This window comes from Rhipicephalus microplus, chromosome 9 (genome assembly GCF_043290135.1).
Source record: "Rhipicephalus microplus isolate Deutch F79 chromosome 9, USDA_Rmic, whole genome shotgun sequence".
NCBI lineage: Eukaryota > Metazoa > Arthropoda > Arachnida > Ixodida > Ixodidae > Rhipicephalus > Rhipicephalus microplus.
Window position 1 is genome coordinate 30704895 of NC_134708.1, and position 18146 is coordinate 30723040.

General features: G+C 44.5%; 1 protein-coding gene across 6 annotated transcripts in view; it reads left to right on the forward strand.

Moving 5' to 3' along the window:
• The window catches only part of LOC119164963 (mutS protein homolog 4), a 31508-nt gene extending 13678 nt beyond the window's left edge, over window positions 1–17830 (forward strand). For 2 of the 6 annotated variants that reach the window (XM_075873408.1, XM_075873410.1), the window contains exons 6-12: window positions 915–1135; window positions 4495–4689; window positions 5382–5501; window positions 9146–9212; window positions 11029–11204; window positions 14079–14124; window positions 15179–15303. In XM_075873408.1, the coding sequence (XP_075729523.1) occupies window positions 915–1135; window positions 4495–4689; window positions 5382–5501; window positions 9146–9212; window positions 11029–11204; window positions 14079–14117 (818 nt within the window). In that variant the 3' untranslated portion in view covers window positions 14118–14124; window positions 15179–15303. Of the gene's footprint in view, window positions 1–914; window positions 1136–4494; window positions 4690–5381; window positions 5502–5745; window positions 8172–9145; window positions 9213–11028; window positions 11205–13954; window positions 14016–14078; window positions 14220–15178; window positions 15304–17816 lie in introns of those variants that run through there. The other 4 variants (XR_012886046.1, XM_075873409.1, XR_012886048.1 and 1 more) reach the window with 4 other exon arrangements.
• Window positions 17831–18146: the final 316 nt, after the last annotated feature.

The following is an 18146-nucleotide window of genomic DNA, read 5'->3' on the forward strand; positions in this document are numbered from 1 at the left end:
AGCAGTATGCTATGATCTACGGTGTCAAAGGCTTTTTTGAGGTCCAGAAAGATAACTGTTACTAATTTATTTTCATTCAATGTAGTGTTTATTGCTTGAGTAAGGGTCATAACGGCGGCGGAGGTAGAATAATTTGGTCTAAATCCGTGTTGCTGATGGGAGAGCAAGTTATATTTTGTAACGAATTTATAGAAACGATTGGCAAGAATTTTTTCGAAGATATTGTTAATTATACCCAAAACTGAGATTGGTCGGTAGTTTGACGGTTGAGAGTGATCGCCACTTTTATGTATCGGAATAAATTTTGCAATTTTTAATCAAGAAGGGTACATGGTTGCTCTCACAGAATGGTTAAGTAGTCGACATAAAACCGGTCCGAGGACGTCTAAGTGTTCTTTCAGAAGCCTTACAGTTATCCCATCTAGGCCTGCCGATTTATTCATTGGCATTCCTGACACAATTGATATGATTTCCTCAACGATGATGTCATTCATGACAAAAGAATTAGGATTGGAATCTGCGAGACCATGTTCTTGGTTGGGTTCCTTGAATTTTTTAGCTAGTGTTGGACCAATGGAGGCAAAATAAGTGTTAAACGATTCAACCGTATTGGAGTCGATGACATCAGGAAACACCTTAGAAGCGAGAGGGTTTCCGACAACGTCATTTATAATTTGCCAAAGTTTTACCGAATTACCGTTCGCCTGCTCTATTTGTCGTGCATAATAATCCTTTTTACTCATCCTCATCAAGGCAACTGATTTATTACGCATTGTTTTAAACTGGCGCAAATAAAACTCGTTATGCTTGCGCCGTTTCCATTTGTCATGCCAGTAATCTTTGCTTCTTATGACTTCCAAGATTTCTTTATCTTTTTCTGCTATCATCTTCTTTTTTCCAAAAACTTGACGCAGACTCGACCACAATGCACGACCTGGAGCTACTGACCAACACTGCAGATCCCAGGAGCTCGGTGTCGCTTTTTGGTGTCCTGAACCACGCCAAGACACCCGGCGGCTCACGGCTCCTGCGTGTAAACATGCTTCAGCCTCCGTGCGACCTAGAGACCATCGTGCTGCGTCAGAATGCTGTGCAGCAGATCCTTGACAGCGAAGAGTGTTTCTACAGTTTTCAGGTTTGTGATTTTTTTCTGCATGCTGAACATGATACTTGTGATCACACTGTGACTGTGTGTTTATTAGATTAAATTGGCTACAGTAACAGACAATCACTCTCCTTTAATTAATCGAAGAGTCACTCCATCAGTTAATCAAAATCTGTGGCAATTTCACTCTGGCCTTCAGGACGTATACTTTATTACATCGCCCTTTTGGCAGTCATCTCTGAGCCTTTTACTACATGCCTGCTGTGGTGTTCTAGTAGTTATAGGGCTCGACTGCTGACTAGAAATCTGTGGAATCAAATGCCACCCACTGCAGCCACACTTTGGTGGAGGCAGAATATTAGAGTCTTGTGTGCTTAGATTTAGGCGTACGCTAAGGAACCCCTGGTGGTTAAACTTCCCATAGTTCTCCACAAAGGCATTCCTCGTAATCATATTGTTGTTCTGCGGACATGATACCCCTAACAGTTATACCCCCAATCAGTATATCAATCAGTCACCAGTTGACTGAGACCTCTTGGTGGTCAACCATTCAACTGGGCCACTGGATCTGTTAGCTGGCCTCTGAAACAGTTTTAGGGTCAAAGCACCTTAAAGGAGCACTGACATCCAATTTACTCATGTCAAGATTTTTGCGTCAAGGAGTAGCTATCGACCCCCTAGTCGCGATTTGTGACCTAAAATGCATCTGAGGTATGAATGAATATCTGTAATATTGATTAATATATCCACTATCAAACATGGTTCAAAATGGGTCGAAAGCCCGCCAAATTGTAGTGCTCTCAGTGCTACCTCATGGCCACGTCGAGGCCGCTGCGCAGCCGATGCTCCTCTCACAAAAAATAGTGACATCACGCACACTGGCATTTCATCTGCTAGGAGCGCACGTGCAGTCAGTTAATCTGTATCTCTGATGATGTAGACAAAAGCCCCCCCCATGAGTTTTCCGCCGGCTAGGTTAAATAGCGCCAATTCGTTCTTACCCTCTCCCTTTAGTCCCAGCCTCTGGAAGGGGCCTCGTACTGCCAGTGCAACCCAACTCGTTCGCCAACACAGGATTTACCCTGCAGCAGCTCAGTGCAAAGTGAAGCGAGCAAATGCGGCTGTTCTTCTTAGACGTCCAGTCCCTCTGTTCATCGGCGCATGCGAAGTCAACACAGTGACTGCGTTGAGGTTCGTGGCTTGGAAAAGCATGAAACTCCACGCACTTTCCGCTTTTTCCACGCCTCGACATGCAGGTTCTCACTGCGCAGCGGTTCTCTGTCATTCTGGCACGTATTGTCACTCTGAATGTGTAGTCACGCTGTGGAGCACATGTCAAATCAGTCGATGCGACACGATGAATCGCACGCACGCTTCAACACAGCAAGTAGAACCGTTAGGGAGAGCATGGCCGGGAGTCGGCTACAAACAACACTCAGATTGTCGACGTCATTGTTATTAGCGTATCGTCACTCAGGATGGTATTTGTGGAATGTATCACACCGAACACGTAGCACTAGTGTCGATGTTGCAGGGTTGTCTATTTTCAGTTTTTTCTCCTTACCTTTTCTGCGTTGTTGGACATCGAATTAAAATACAGTAAAAGCTCATTCATTTGAAGTCACTCGGACCAAGAAAAATCTTCAAATTAAGCAGGTTTTTGAATTAACAGAACATATAAAATGTGGATTGCAAGGAACTTGAAATTATTCAAATTAATCAGGGGTAGTCATTTGCTGTGCCGGCTAGTTTGTGGCTCTAATGGTCATGTTTTCCAGCAATACCTGGTCACAAATTCACCGCAAACAAGGGGTAATTCCATGCCTAACTGCTGTCACCGAAAAAAAAAAAAAGAAAAAACGTGACCAACTGAAGTTTGCGTTTGCGAAAAACAACACATCTTCACTGCAACACAGTAGTGACAAGCGGGCAGCATGTTGCCTGCTCCTCGCTGCGTCAGCACGTCATGATGCGACCATTCGCCCGTTTTTTCTTGTAAAATGAATAATTTAATAATGGATATTGTGACGAAATTCGCGGTGGGTTTCTTTAACCCACCGCGAATTTCTTTAAATTCCCAGAAAAAAATGGATAAATCGTCATGCGCTGACGTTGCAAAAAACATGCGACATGCTGCCCGCACGTCACTAGTGTATTGCAGTGAAGCACGTCTTCTTTTCTACAAGCACATAGTTTAGTTGATCACGAGATCGTTATTTGTTTTATATAATTTTATTTTATTCTAATAAGCTACCGCTCATTAGTATCGCTAAAGTTTATTGCCTAGTGGCTCTTGAGGTCCGTCGTTTTTGCGGATTTGCGGCGAAATCGGAATCAGGTATGGGCACACTGCAGCCAAAGTTTTCGAATTAACCAGACTTGTGCTGACCGCCGCTTCAAATTATCCGCTCAAACTAACATTGTGAAATACGGGCCCGTGGAAATACTTCCAATTAAGTGAAATTTTGAAATAATCGAGTTCGAATTAATTAGGTTTTGCTGCAACTTCGACGCGATGGATGCCATTCAAATTTGGCCAATAAGACCTATTCATAGCAAGCGATCGAGTGATGGGCACATCTCAATATTTAAATTAGATGTTAGTGCTCCTTTAAGATCACGCAATGTCTCTCCATTCATAAACTACTGTAGGGTGTCTACAACAGACAGGTGCATGTAAACAAACCGTAAAATCTGTGAACAACAAAAAGGTTAACAAAAGGCTGTTAACAAGAACAAACAAAATAAAAGCCCCAACAGGATAAAAACATAGGCATTTGACCACCTGTCATTCAAAGCATATGACAGAAATTCAAAGCATATGACAGAACAAAAGGTTAACAAAAACAAAATAGAAGGCTCTTCACCAGAACAAAATAGAAGGCCGCAACATCATAAAAGCGGCAAAGCAACAACACCAACAACAAGCTATCCTGGAATTGAAGGTGCAGCAAGCGACTGCTTGATTAATGCCAGAAACGTTGTCTACAGGAGGCGAAGGCTCATCTACATGCTCAAGTGGGTAATTTACAATAACACCGAATGATCCCCAGTGCCTTGCTCACTCGTTATGATTCACTTCGTGGAGATGGGTGGATTTTTTTTTATTAGCAGTAATAAATTCACTTCAGCTATCAACTAGTCAATAAGTTGTTTGGTTGCTCATTTTCTTTAAGTTGAGAGTCATTTTTCCGACAGTCAATCAGTCATTCAGACAGTTAGTTTCTCATTTAGTCTCCAGCAAGATAATTCGGCTAATAAATTCATTTATCAGACAATCGATCAGTCAAGCAGCCAACCTACTGATCGACCGATCCACCTATCAGACATTCGAACTTTGTCACAGTGCTTCTGCCTCGAAGGTCAGTGTCGGCTGTCCTTCTGTGCAGTTCCTACTGGCCAAGTTTGCAGACATGGAGGCCCTCCTGGCGGCACTGGTGCAGGTGCCGCGCGTTGAGACCCTGCGCACCATGGAGGCAGCCGTGCACAACTGCGTCTGCCTCAAGCACATACTCGAGCACGTCGAGCCACTGCGCATTGTGCTCAACAAGTGCGAGGACTCCTTACTGGGGTCGTACGCGTCGGTGAGCAGACAAGTAACGCTGAGTTGACATGGCCGAGAGAAAGGGAAAAAAGATAAGAATGAGAGAAAGAATAAAAGCAAAGGTAGCGAAAGAAACTCCGAAGAGAGAGAATGAAAAAAAATAAATCAAGAGTGAGAGAAACAGAAGGGGAAAGAAAGCATATAGCATCACATACACAACAGTATAGCAAGGGAGCAGGAAAATAAAGTGAGGTTGAAGAGGAGAGAATAGAAAAGGGGAAGGGCACCAGCTACACTGTTTGCTTAGTCCTTGCACCACTAACGTATAGCTTTTTTCTTTCATTTATTTTGTCATACCAAGCTCCAAACCATAAACTAAAATAGAATTTCAGTTAGGCTAAATCTGCTATGGGCTTCAGTATTTATGTATGGGTAACCCCAGGGACTCTAGGCATGCTACACAAGCTCAAGTTAGGAAATTGTAGATAAGATAGAGCGCACACTGTCTCTTTCCTGAGATCGAGAAGCTGATGTATAGGCACGCCTATCACAAGCACCATCCGCAGGCGTCCAACACCAATCTTTCAACGTAATCATCGCAAGGTGCCCACAGTGTAACTGTAAAACATACGCTACTTTTTTATGAAATGCAATGGTTATTTTTCTACGGAAGAAAATCATTGTACTGCTCATGCCTCGGCTTTTGCCTCTTTTTCTTTTTGCGTAATGCAGCATATCACAGATTCCCGGTACAGTGAAATGCACAAGGGCATATGCACAGTGGTAAGGGAAGACGTTGTTTACCAGAAAGGAGTGTGGAACCGTGTCTTGCAGCTCTGCTTCAGCATAAAGGTTGGTGTAACTATGTTGTAAACCCCTGAACAGGACTGATTGGTGTAGGTTCTTCAATGTATTGCACTTTTAAGGGACTGACTACCAATTTCAATGGCACCTAGCGCAACAAAAAGTAATGCAGAAAATGTTGCGAAACATTAAAAATAAAATTTTCTCATCTATGCAAGATGTTTAAGTCACATGCTATTGTACCATAATTTCCACATCTGATAAGTGTGGCGTTAGGGATATTGGTCTAACTTTTTTTTATATTTAAGCCAAATTGGCTTAAGGGGGGACACGGGTCTTAGAAGGCCGAAAATCGCAAAAAAATTGACTTTTTCAAGCTGACATTTTCGGAATCTATATCTATTTTTGCACAAATCTGCTAAGTTTCTAGCTTATATTGTCATTATTTTCGCCGTAAAATCAATTTGTAACACCAATATGAGGTGTGTATGAGCGCAAATTGACGCTAAAATCGCGTTTTTTCCGTGCCGAACCGTTGCCGGTACACAAGGGCTATCGTGGCCATCTCGATCTCGTTTGGAAGAGCCGTTCTTCATCTTCAATTTCCCGCCACCACAAGCTCGCTTTGCTCATTGGTTTTCTAGCAAAAGCGCGTCATCGAGAGGTACAAGCGCGCGATTCTATTGGCTGCTTGGGGCACGTGACAAAATTTAGGCATCCGATTGGCCAAGCGGCGTTTCTGGCGTCTGCTTCACCGCAGAGACGCGCGTGAGCGTGCGCCATTTTGCCTTGGTGTTGTCAACTGCCTACAGCTATGGGTCGTGCCATCAAGAAGTTCCGCACCAAACACAAATTTGGAAAGCGGGTGAGGCGATCGCTAGCCGAGAACTTCAGGAAGCGCCCCGCAACGACCCAGGACAACGAGGATGGCGAACTCGCAGCGGCCAGCGGAGCGGTCGTCGACGCCAGCGCGGCAGGCCTAACGGACACTAGTCCTACGAGCCCGTCAGTTGCCGACAACGTCGCGGAAAGCGGCCGTGTGCGTCACGACACGCAAATTCTGCAGCCACAACAGATATAGGATAAAAAGAAGAAGGCAGAAGAGAAGGTGCGAGAGATTTCATCTGTTGCGGCGACGGAGCGGAAGCGCAGCCTTATCGCTAAACGTGCCGACGCTGTGGGTCCCCCACCCGATGAAACGACTTTCACCATCCTGGACTTGGAGGCGGTAAATGCTTTGATAATATTGCATTTAAAGTGCAAAATTTGCAACGGAGACGCGGAGATCAGGAGAGGCGAGCGGGAATACGGCCTTGCCGTCAAGCTTGAGCTAGTGTGTGTGAACTGCGGTGACGGGTCGTCAAAGTGGAGTTCGCCGCGCGTCGACGGACAGCAGAAAATAAATCCATTCACAGTGAACGTGCTCGCCACCCGCGCAATGCAGGCAACTGGCAACAGGCAGACTGCTTTTAACGACATATTTGCAATGATGAACATATCGCGTCGCGGCCTCCACACGAAAACGTGGCAGGCGTACGTGAAGAAGAAGCTAACACCTGCCGCTACTCTTGCTGCCTCGAAACTTATGAGTGAGTGCGCGAGTTCGGTTCGCGACATCTACGCGGAACTCAATGTGGACAACCCGGGAAACATCGCCGTGTCATACGACGGATCGTGGATGACGCGCGGACACTCGTCGCATATTGGCGTCGGTACCGTCATTGAACTGATAAGCGGCCTCGTTCTTGACTACGTTGTCCTGAGCAACTTTTGTGCCGGGTGTGAGTCGGGCCCGAAGGAGGGGGACCCCGCTTACGAAGAGTGGAAAGAGAACCATGTGTGCCAGCGAAACACAACAAAGAAAGCTGGGGAAATGGAGGTGGAGGCTGGCCTCATTTTATTCAAAAGGTCACTAGAGCGGCATAGTGTCAGGTACACAACCGTGCTTTCAGATGGCGATAGCCGGACGTACCTGGCGCTACAAGAAGAGAACGTGTATGGGTACATTCCCATCACCAAGGAAGACTGCGTGAATCACGTGAAGAAGCGGATGGGTACAGCCTTGCGCAATTTGGTGGACAAGCACAAGAAAAGCACTGGCCTGGAGAGCCTTTCCGGAAAAGGCCGGTTGACTGGGGATCTCATCAACAAGTTGAGTTCATATTATGGATGGGCCCTGAAATCTCATGACGATGTGGATGCCATGCAAAGGGCAGTGATGGCCACTTATTACCATGTGACATCAAACGATGAAGTGGCCAACCACACATTTTGCCCAACAGGGACCAACTCATGGTGTCGGCAAAATGCTGCAGACGCTAAGGGCGAGCCTGCACCCAAGCATCCGCGCAGCTTGCCTCCTCATGTCTGTGAGGCATTATTGCCTATTTATCAGAGGCTTTCTGACAAGAAGCTACTGCAACGATGCCAACGGGGCAAAACACAAAACAGCAACGAGTGCTTACACTCCATGATATGGGCACTTGCGCCGAAGGACCGACATGCTTCATTGTTCACTGTTGAAGCAGCAGTAGCCGAAGCAGTCATGAAGTTTAACGCTGGTAATGAGAGAAGCTCTGCAGGCATACTGAAAGAGCTTGGCCTCAACCCTGGCATCCACAGTTCCAAGCGCATGGCCGAAAAGGATTGCCGTCGTTCCGTGGCGTCAGCAAGCAAACGCTCGTCGGCTGACAACTTACAGCGGAACTTGAAAAAAAGGCATGCTCATGCTAACAATCCATCTGATTATATGCCTGGTGCATATTAACTCGCTAAAATTATGTCTGCCTGTGATGTTTTACATTCTGTAACGCTAAATAAAGTTTTAACCTGTTTTGCTCATTTTCTCAGAACATGGATTTTGGCCACTTCCCTTGTTTGCTTCTTCTCTAAAAGTCGACCCAGGACAGCTAGAGCTACAATTCTTTTTGCACAATGTAGCTAAATGTGCATAGAAAGCAACGCTGCAAGCAAATTTTCAATCTGCAGTTCAAAATTTTTTTTATATTAATTTAAAATTTTTTTGTTTTTGGCTAGGTGTAGACCATGAACTCATTAGTGCTGTAAATTGAGAAGTAGTTGTTCAATTTCCAATCAGCTTGCAGCGTTGCTCTCCTTCGGCTTTCTTGTATCCATATATGTGTTTAAAATGATGTTATGTTGCATAGATAATACTTTATTGTTTCGGCAAACAATAGAATGAGAGTACTAATTACCTCTGGAAATAATTGACCTGTGTAAAATATAACTGGATAGTTAAATAAAGCTAAAGAAACTGAACAAAGCAGTGCAGTTTCATCTACTTTGGCCAAGAAATAACCTATGTTATCTCTAAAAACCATGTCCCCCCTTAATAGGGCTTTCTGAAACATGTCTTAGTAAGTGGCAGCCTTAGGCCACAGGGCAGTTCAATTTTACTATCGATAAATAATTGTGTAGGGCCGCACAGAAGTCGTCAAAATCTATCGCAGCATGCCAAGTTGAAACAGGTAGTACTTACAACAGGCGTCAGCATCTGTATTTTCTTTTTGTAATTCTTCTGTTTGTCAATCATCTTACCGTGTTGGAAATGGTACTATTGTCACCGTGAAGTGGTTAGTTTATTTTGTACGAAAGAAATCATATTTTTTTGTTTAGCAACATTGAGGCGAATTTCACGTCAGCTGCCACATCACTGCTGCTTTTTACTTCAGCCTGAAGTCAACGGCCTTCTGGACATTGCCCGAAGAACGTACGCAGAAGTGCAAGATGACATTCACGGTGGGTGTGTGCTTCATTCACGTTTTTATTGTAAATGGGACCTTCATAGTTTTTGCCACATTTATTCGTGTCGACCATTTCAACTTCTTGTTCACATAAAATAGGAATTTCGGACAGACATTTTGTCAGGAGCAGGATACAGTATTTGATGAACACAGTAGTTCATAGCCATAATACCATTGGCTACTACGTATAGTCACAACTGCCACTAACAGCCGTGAGGGCTGCTGAGAAATAGTTTTAACTCCCTTTCACAAAATGTTTATGCAAAAAATGTCTTGGGCAATAAAGAGGGACAGTCTGACATAGTTGAATGGATAACAAAATAATGTTACACGTTTTTGCTGCAATGTGTTTCTGGCGGCCTGTCAGTCGATCATAACGCGGCACATCGTTTGCTGCATTCTGCGACAGATTATTAATTACTGGATCGGCATTACCGGTCAGTTTCAGTTTGAAAGAGCTCAAAAAACGACAAGCCACCGGGTGCAATCTTCACCACCTAGCGGGTGCAACTCTCAGCTACGTCAGCACACACAAGTTTGAAGCACTTCCGCATGGTCCACAAGTCTTCTTGAACAGGAAACAGGAAAGCAGTGTCGCCAAAAACAAAACATTCGACGGGTACACCACGGACTCCCGAGCAGCCTCCGCAAAGTAGTCTGCTGATGTAAAGTAGTCTGCTGGTGAAAAGCAATCTGCTGGTGCAAGCACAGCAAAAGAGAAATGGTGACCATGATGTCGTCATAGCTTTTTGTACCGGTGGCAGCATGGTGGCTTCAGGGAAGTAAGAAGGTAACCGTCAAGTCACTCTAAGTTGTGCCAATGCTGCGAGGTGTAGTGTGTACCACTGGATTGCGCATACAAACTTCAAAATTCATATAGAATATCTTCCAAGCCTTATTCGTTGTTTATATTTTGCAGATGATATATGCATGTTCTCAAGAATTGATCCCACAGGCTATCTCACCCGTGAAATTTTGTGTCAGTACCCCTTTAATTATTTGTGCAAGTAAGAGACATATCCAAATCTCATAACTAGTGTCAATTTCAGATGGAATGTTAGACGGCAGAGGTATAAGCAGGTTTCTTTTAGGGAAAACTGTCAAGCATCATGAAGTTTTTGCTTCAGGGTAGAGTCTATAAAAGACATTCAAACTGATATGTCAGATGCACTAGGAGTAAAGTGTCCTGGCCCTCTCCTTTCAATACATGATATTTTACCATCGAATATGAACCGCACAGTGGTTGCCCAACAATTTCGAGTGACCCAACAACAAGTTATGCTGTCCACAAGCTGATTCCTAATGCTATGCAAATATTTGCCAGATAGACAGCCCAGTTTTTAGGAACCTGCTGGAAATGTCAGTTCTATTCGCACCAATATCCTGCAGATGCGCAAGCTTTAAGCAAAGTAGGTAACGAAATATTGTAACAGTGAACAATGAGCATTCACACACGTTCGAAGTTGTGGCTGCCAAAGGGAAGACCCTGGGTCTCCAATTAGCCCGCCATCGCTTTTGCTCACTTCATCCGGTCACCTGGCCCTTTCGAGCTACCACCTGTTTTCTAACACGAAGAAAAACTTGAAGGGGCATCATGACATGTATGATATCCAACATACCACTGAAAGCAGGTTTGACGACCTATCGCATGCTGTTATTTAATGCTCTTAAAAAAATGAAACAACAGCGCATCTACTTGAGGACGGATTATGTTGAATAATTGTTTAATTGCAAACCTGTGACTGTACGCTACTTCTGGAATGCCAGGGACTTTTCAGCACCCCCTCATATTTGTGGCCTCTTCAACGCAGAGATGGTCGAGAAGGACTTGGCGCTGGAGTGTGCACTGCCGCTCAAGGTGGCCTTCTCCCAGCTTCGGGGCTTCTACATCCAAATGAACTACACGGGCTGCATTCCCGACCTTCCCGACAAGTTCATCAAGGTTTCTGTCACCAAGACAACCATCTCGTTCACCACCGACAGCCTGGTGGGTATTTGAAAACACACTTGGTGCAGTGGTCGTTTAATATGAAGTGTATAGGGTATCGTGACTTCACTCCTTGACGGGGGCCATACAATATCTGAGGTCTGCCTTAGTGGTATATTCTACAAGGCAGGTGGCGTGCAAACACAGGCACGAGGAAGAAGTGAAGACACCGCAAACACCGACTAACAACTAAAGAGGTGCACAGCGGCAGAAAAAAAAAAGAAAAAAGCACAAAAACTTGTATGCATATGTCCGTGTAATAGGCGAACCTGTCAATCTGGCACACATGGAGGTCTACGTGATAGATAACTTCGATTTCTTCTTCGTGCAAGTTAATCGAAGGTTGACTCGTGCATGCGCCACCAATACTTTCTATATAACAGTAGGTGTACAACAGTATTAGTGGTGGTACAACAGCGGTACAATTGAAGAACACCGGGTGGTCAAAATTTCCGGAGTACTTCGCTAGGGCATCTCTCATAACCATATCGTGGTTTTGGGATGTAAAACCCTACTTATTAACAGTGGTACAGTGGTTACAGTGCTCTGCTACTGACCCCAAAGTCATGGGTTTGATACCAGCTGCAACAATCACATTTCAATGGGGTGAAATTCTAGAGTCTCACTTATACTGTGCGAGGTCAGCGCGCTGGTTGAAATTTTTGGGGCCCTCTGCCAAGTTGTCCCTCGTAGTCATACTATGTTTTTGGCACATAAAATCCCAGATGTTACTAAGTGACACCCAAGTGTTGCATTTGACACAAGAATATCTTTTTTAGTATATATTTTGTGTGTTGCAAGCATATGTTCATTGCACATCGATGCTTGTGGGAAATGTGTTACTTAGAGTAACCATATAGGCGTGGGAGGGCTGCATTTTTAATGCAGAAATTTTGGTCTGTCTGTCACACGATTTAGCCACCCGACCACAGTTTAACACTAGCTGAACGACTAGCCATGTTGAACTGGTGGCTGCATTCGTACTTGGGAACATTGTTGATCAAAAGGCAAATATTATGCATATCTGAGGTGCAACATCAATACGTGAGTATTAGGTGGAGTGTTCCTTTGATAGAAAATCGTAGATACGTAATTCTAAAGACCCTAGTGTTTCTTAGGTTGCGCTGAAAATGCAATGCTATGCACGAAAATGCCCTCTGCAGATGATACGGTGCTGCCACCTAGCAGTGGTCCTGAGTTCTGCACAAGCTCGTGTTTCCTAATGCCACTGCTAGCTAGCATTCATATCTCACGCAGTGCCATATCTCACGTGAATGAGACCAGGACTCGTGTAGCACGTTGTAGTGACATGTATCCCGAAGGAGTACGGCCACTAGCATGGGTCCGGTCTTAGCGAGCCGCAGGACACGCATTAACCGTTACCATGGGGAGAACACTCAAGGTCGCAACACTTCATTGTCTGCGGCAACACCAAAAACGCAGTACAGAGTCCGTTGCAAAGATCCACGCCACGGGCGAGAAGTACCTACTACACAGGGGTGCCGCGAGCACGTCCCTGTAGTAAAGGTGATTCACAGAGACAGCGGAACAAAGGCCCGGTTGCTCGAGCGAGGGCAAAGGCGCTCGCGTTGGCTTCGGAGAGGTACGGGTAGGCGCAGCCTGGCCACGCACTGGGACACCGCTTCGCTCCTTGGCCTAGCTTTCTAAAGGGGGGCGACATTAGGTAAGCGTTCGCCGCGGGTGTAAGGCGCTCTTGGCGAAGTCCGAACGAGCCCCAAAGGGAGCCGACGGACGGAAAAAAACAAGGTGCTTGCCCCCATGTCATCCCCGGAAAGATCTCTCTCACTTCTGACGCGCGCCCGCGAGACCTCTCGAGAAACTCTGCGTGCGGCGCCGCAATCGACATGTGCTACCAGGTGAGAGGGGTTAAGCGTCACTCCTCGCTCTCCCAGCACGGCAGACCATGGAGGAGGTGAGTCATGTCGGGACATGAGAGCAGAGAAAGAGGCGGCGAAGCCCGCACAAAGGCGGCGGGCTAGCCTCGATTCCCACATGGTATGGCAGAAGGCTATCATCTTTCGATGACATTTGCAGTGAAGCACATAGATACGTGCCCCCCCCCCCCTTTTTCTGCTTAATCTCGATAGAGTGCAGTGCTTGGTCAAACTTTTCTGACTAGTACAAGTATGGAATGCACAGTAATCTGCCAAAACCGTCTTGTGATAATGCACCACCAAAAAAATTTATCCAGTCCTTCCCATAAAGCATTTATATTCAGATGTTACATGTCATAGCAGCCGCTGCTACTGCTGCTTACGCCTGATTTGCCGGAAAATTTGGGAATCGCATCATTTTCCATTCCTCACGTGTAGTGGGGGAGATTCTTAGCTTAAAGTTCCTTCCAGTTACATAGAGTTTCAAGAATAAAATGTATGTTTACATGATTTGGATGGTGTTTTTTATTTTTTATTTTTATGAATGTGACAGAAAGCTAACTTCACCAGTATTTCATTTACTTTCTTTTCTTTTTATCTCGTAATTGCTACACTTCAATCAAACAACTACAAATGGCATTCCCCATGCTTATATTTAGGGTCATTATGTGTTGGATTGGTACAATTGTGTCAAACAAAAAAAACTGGCTCCTCAGTCCATACCCCTTCCTTCATTATGCTGGCCTTATGATAGACGTTGGCAGAACAGGTGAACTTGTGCGCCCGCCAACTTTTTTTCTTTCTTTTTTTTTTCTTTTCATGTATTGCTGTTGCTGCATTTTCCGGGGGGCCCAGATTAAAATGAACGGTAAGAATGAAAGTACTTTTGTTTGATCGCACACATGCTCCTAGAAAGTATTCCTATTGTTCAATAAACGTGTGCTTCTTTTTTCTTGCTCTTTTTTTCCCATATTCGCAGATAGAGCCAGAGAAGCCATGCACGAAATCGCTCGCCTAAGCTGGAGGTATGCAGTTTACTTTACGCTGATAGAGATCGAAGTGCCTGAAAGCAGCGCCTAGCTGTGAAGTTTGCTGCAAGTTCACAGTGATGTTGTAACATGTAAGATACAGCTCACCTAGTTTTACAGGGACATTGGTAGCTGAGCTTTGTTCCTCTTTCATTTTTCTATTGTGTGCCTTTGTGTGAACAATTTTTTTTTACGCTAGTCTAAAACTCTTTGTTCATTATGTATGTTTACGTTGTCTGTAAATGTATTTGTATGCTGCCTTGAGTATAGGACTTCATGCACCTTCAAGCTACCTTTGGCTGCTTCTTGCTAAGGGTGACTCCCCAACTTTTTTGTTGGAAATAAACTTTTTTCATTAATTTATTGGATAATTGGAATAAGCATAAGCTGCTGTAAATATATGGCAGCTTTTATCTCGCATTTGTATGCTTGTACACCTGGCAACAAAAATTTATATGTCATAGACTCTATCGCATATGTAAATTTTGCTTATCTATTAATGCACGACAAATATTACTTAATATAGGCGACAAGATCTGCTGTAGGCTAAGTGTGTCATTATCTTCCTTGCAAATCTTGTGTCTTTCAAAGTTTTGCTGCTGGGTGTATGTATGTGCACAGTGTTCAATGAAATGCGCTATTAAGTAACAATGTAGGCGTTAGCTTGTGCGATGCACAATTTGGTGAGCAGTTTCTGTGAGGTCACATGCTGTCACAATATGTTGCAAAGCTCTCACTTTCACTGTACAATACAGTGCGTCAGCATTGCATTGTCAGTGACCATTGTATTCAAAAATGCAGCGACAGCCGCTAAATGCCTTAAACCTCAACTTTCAAAGTGGATGATTGGGCCAGTTGGTGATTCACGATCGATGAGTACTGCGCAGTGGAGAACGTGGACGACAAGCAGACAAGGACTGCGCTTGTCCTTGTCTGCTTGTCGTCCACGCTTCTTACCGTGCTGTATACGTTGCTCAACTTTCGATCAAGCGCCGTACTCGTTTGTACATATGCACGCGAACGTGACTTTCCGCGCTGGTCGACTTCGCAGCGTCTTGACCTCTGTCCTCCACGACATTGTCGCAAGCATCGGCTGCCTCTACAAGCTCGCCGAAGTGGTCTCCAACATCGACTTCCTTCTTTCACTGGCAGAGGTTTGCACCCTCTCCGATTATGGTGAGCACTTCTGTGTCATGAATTTCAAGATGAGGTTACATTTCATTGGCTCACAGGTCAACAGCTTACTTACTTTTGATTAAAACACATAAGAGGCAAAGGTAGGCAGAGGCACTATCTGTTTGTCGTTTTGTGCAGTTTTTGAGACCGCTTGCGGTATCCAGTCAACGGACAACTGCTGCGAAAACCCGTGTATTGCTCGGACATGCATATAGTCCTTGGTGTACTTTGGGGATAGTGAACGGAAGAAAAAAAACGTTTTTACCTGAATATAGCCCTGGGAAAACAGAAACCGAACACATTTATTTACACACTTGTTGTCTGACGCACACTGTTCGAAAATTCCTTTGTCAGAGACATCCTGCCACAGCACCTCATCTTCGGTGCCATCAAGGGCATTCGAAATCGAGCAGTTCTTGAAGGCATGACAAACAAGCACCTTGGAAATGCAAGTCTAAGCCTCGGTAATCCATGTGCACAGAATCGTTGGCAGAGCCCGTTTCAGCCGTCCAGCAGGGGTCACTTGCGGCTCTCCAAACCTCATACACTCGGTATATGAGTGCTTGGTGTGGTTCTTAAACGATTTATTTTGGCACACATCAAGTGGATGCAGCTGGATTCTGCATGGGCATTGTGCAGCAGTTTCCTCCTTGAAGGCCACAGTGTAGCATGTGTTGACTACAAGTATCAATGGGAGCCCGAGCAGTGCTCCTTTGCTCATGAATGAAGTCTGGCGATTCTGTTGCAACATTGGCAGGCGCTTCATTTTTTGACCCCTGTAAACTTCTCAGGCTGCTGCACACAACAAGCACAGACTACCCCGCAGCACAGTTTCTGATTGTTTGAGCATTCCGATAGTTTCAGAAGCTTAGATCACCTTTCTTTTGAAGGCAGCTGAATACTGCTTTCGCAGTCCTGACCTAGCGTAAAATGACGGCTGCTGCTGTGAAGTGTATGAAGTGGTTGCAATGGTGACTGTTGCAAGTAGGAAAAAGGCTACTCAAGACAAAAGCTTGATGATGATGACAGGGCCACACAATGCCAAAATGAAAACTACGAATTTGAGCTAAAAATTCTTGGGATTCGCATATATTATGGGGCAGGAATTTTGTATCATAAAAACTAGAAAAAAGTCTTAGACTAATCATGTGTTTTTAGGGTATTTCCCGTAGACATAGCATTACAAACAAATGTTGTCAGTACCACACATGCTAATGACCAAAATTGAAAAGATGCATGCTTACTTCATACAACTTGATTTTTTTTTCATATTATACTGATAACTTTGCTCTTTTTTCGTTTGATTGTCAGAACAAATATGTGTTGAGAGAAATCTGTGTTGTGGTAGAGCTATATTTATCACAACAAGGCTTTATGTTACCAATCTTTCTGGCGCCTCTGTATAGAGGGTTGTACTCACTAAAGCATAGCTGTTTTTGATTGAAATAGTAGCTGACATACCTACATGTGACTCTTGGGAGACTGAGGAGATCACGGAACACATTATGAATTTTCACTCATGATGTAACCGAGCGGGTCCCGCCCCGGTGGTCTAGTGGCTAAGGTACTCGGCTGCTGACCCGCAGGTCGCGGGATCAAATCCTGGCTGTGGCGGCTGCATTTCCGATGGAGGCGGAAATGTTGTAGGCCCGTGTACTCAGATTTGGGTGCATGTTAAAGAACCCCAGGTGGTCAAAATTTCCGGAGCCCTCCACTACGGCGTCTCTCATAATCAAATAGTGGTTTTGGGACGTTAAACCCCACAAAATCAATCAAATGTAACCGAGCGGTGCCCACTCTGGATGGCAATGGCCCAACTTGGGTAAAGACTCTTCCTAACCAAGATTGTCAATCTAGGGTGGTATGTGTCAGTGCCACCGAACGCAACAAATGCACTGATGGTTTAGCTAAGATTGACTGGCCTCTGCAACTACCGTTGAACTTCGTATGCTCCTCAGTGGGTGCAAGATTAATTTCTCATTACGATCACACAATCGGCTGTCACTCACTGTAAGCACCCACCACAAAGAAGATTCTTATCCTTTCTTTAATGAAGGTTTTTTTTTTTTTTCATTCCTTCTTGCATCATGCTACTCTTTGCGTGGCCATTGATTCTTGCTATTTCAAAGGTCACCGCTTGGCAAGGTCAGTTTACCAGCTACATTTATAATTAAGCCATCCGCCGTGTCATCTATGGCATAGGAGCTGCCTTTCGTGTTACTCGTAGTGTCAGTTTTGTTCACAATTACTTGAAATTGTTCTTTGCTACCTTTCCTTAAGTCGTCATCTCTGTTGATTTCCTAATGTTGGGCTGCCATACATGGGGTTCCACTATTAATTGAGTTTATTACATAGTATTCATTCCAGGCACACTTTCCAGTTTTTTTTGTTTTTTTTTTTCACATGGTTTCTCTAGATTTTTTTAACCCTTAGTAGTGTGAGTGCAACAGCTGAAAGGAATGAGTATTGAAACAACGCAGTGTATACGAGCACATTTGGTTTGTCGTACACAGTTCGTCCAGAGTTCACCGACACCCTGTGCATCGTCGAAGGCCGTCACCCCGTCCTGGAAAAAGTGGGCATGCGCACTTTCATCCCGAACGACACCGTAAGAGTGTTTCGTCATTTCCCTGCTAAACAGCAAGCCTCAGGCTTGTCTCAGCTTTGTTTCGGCCAAAAACATTGGCTAGCTCAATGCAAGTATCCGCCTGCTGGGCGGTTGAAAATGTTTTTTATGGTTTTCAAGTTCTACCAGCAAATTTTTCGAAATTTCGAAAAACAAATTAAGTATTATTCTGTTTACAGGGGCACATGAGTAGAATATTTATAAGAAATACTAAGTA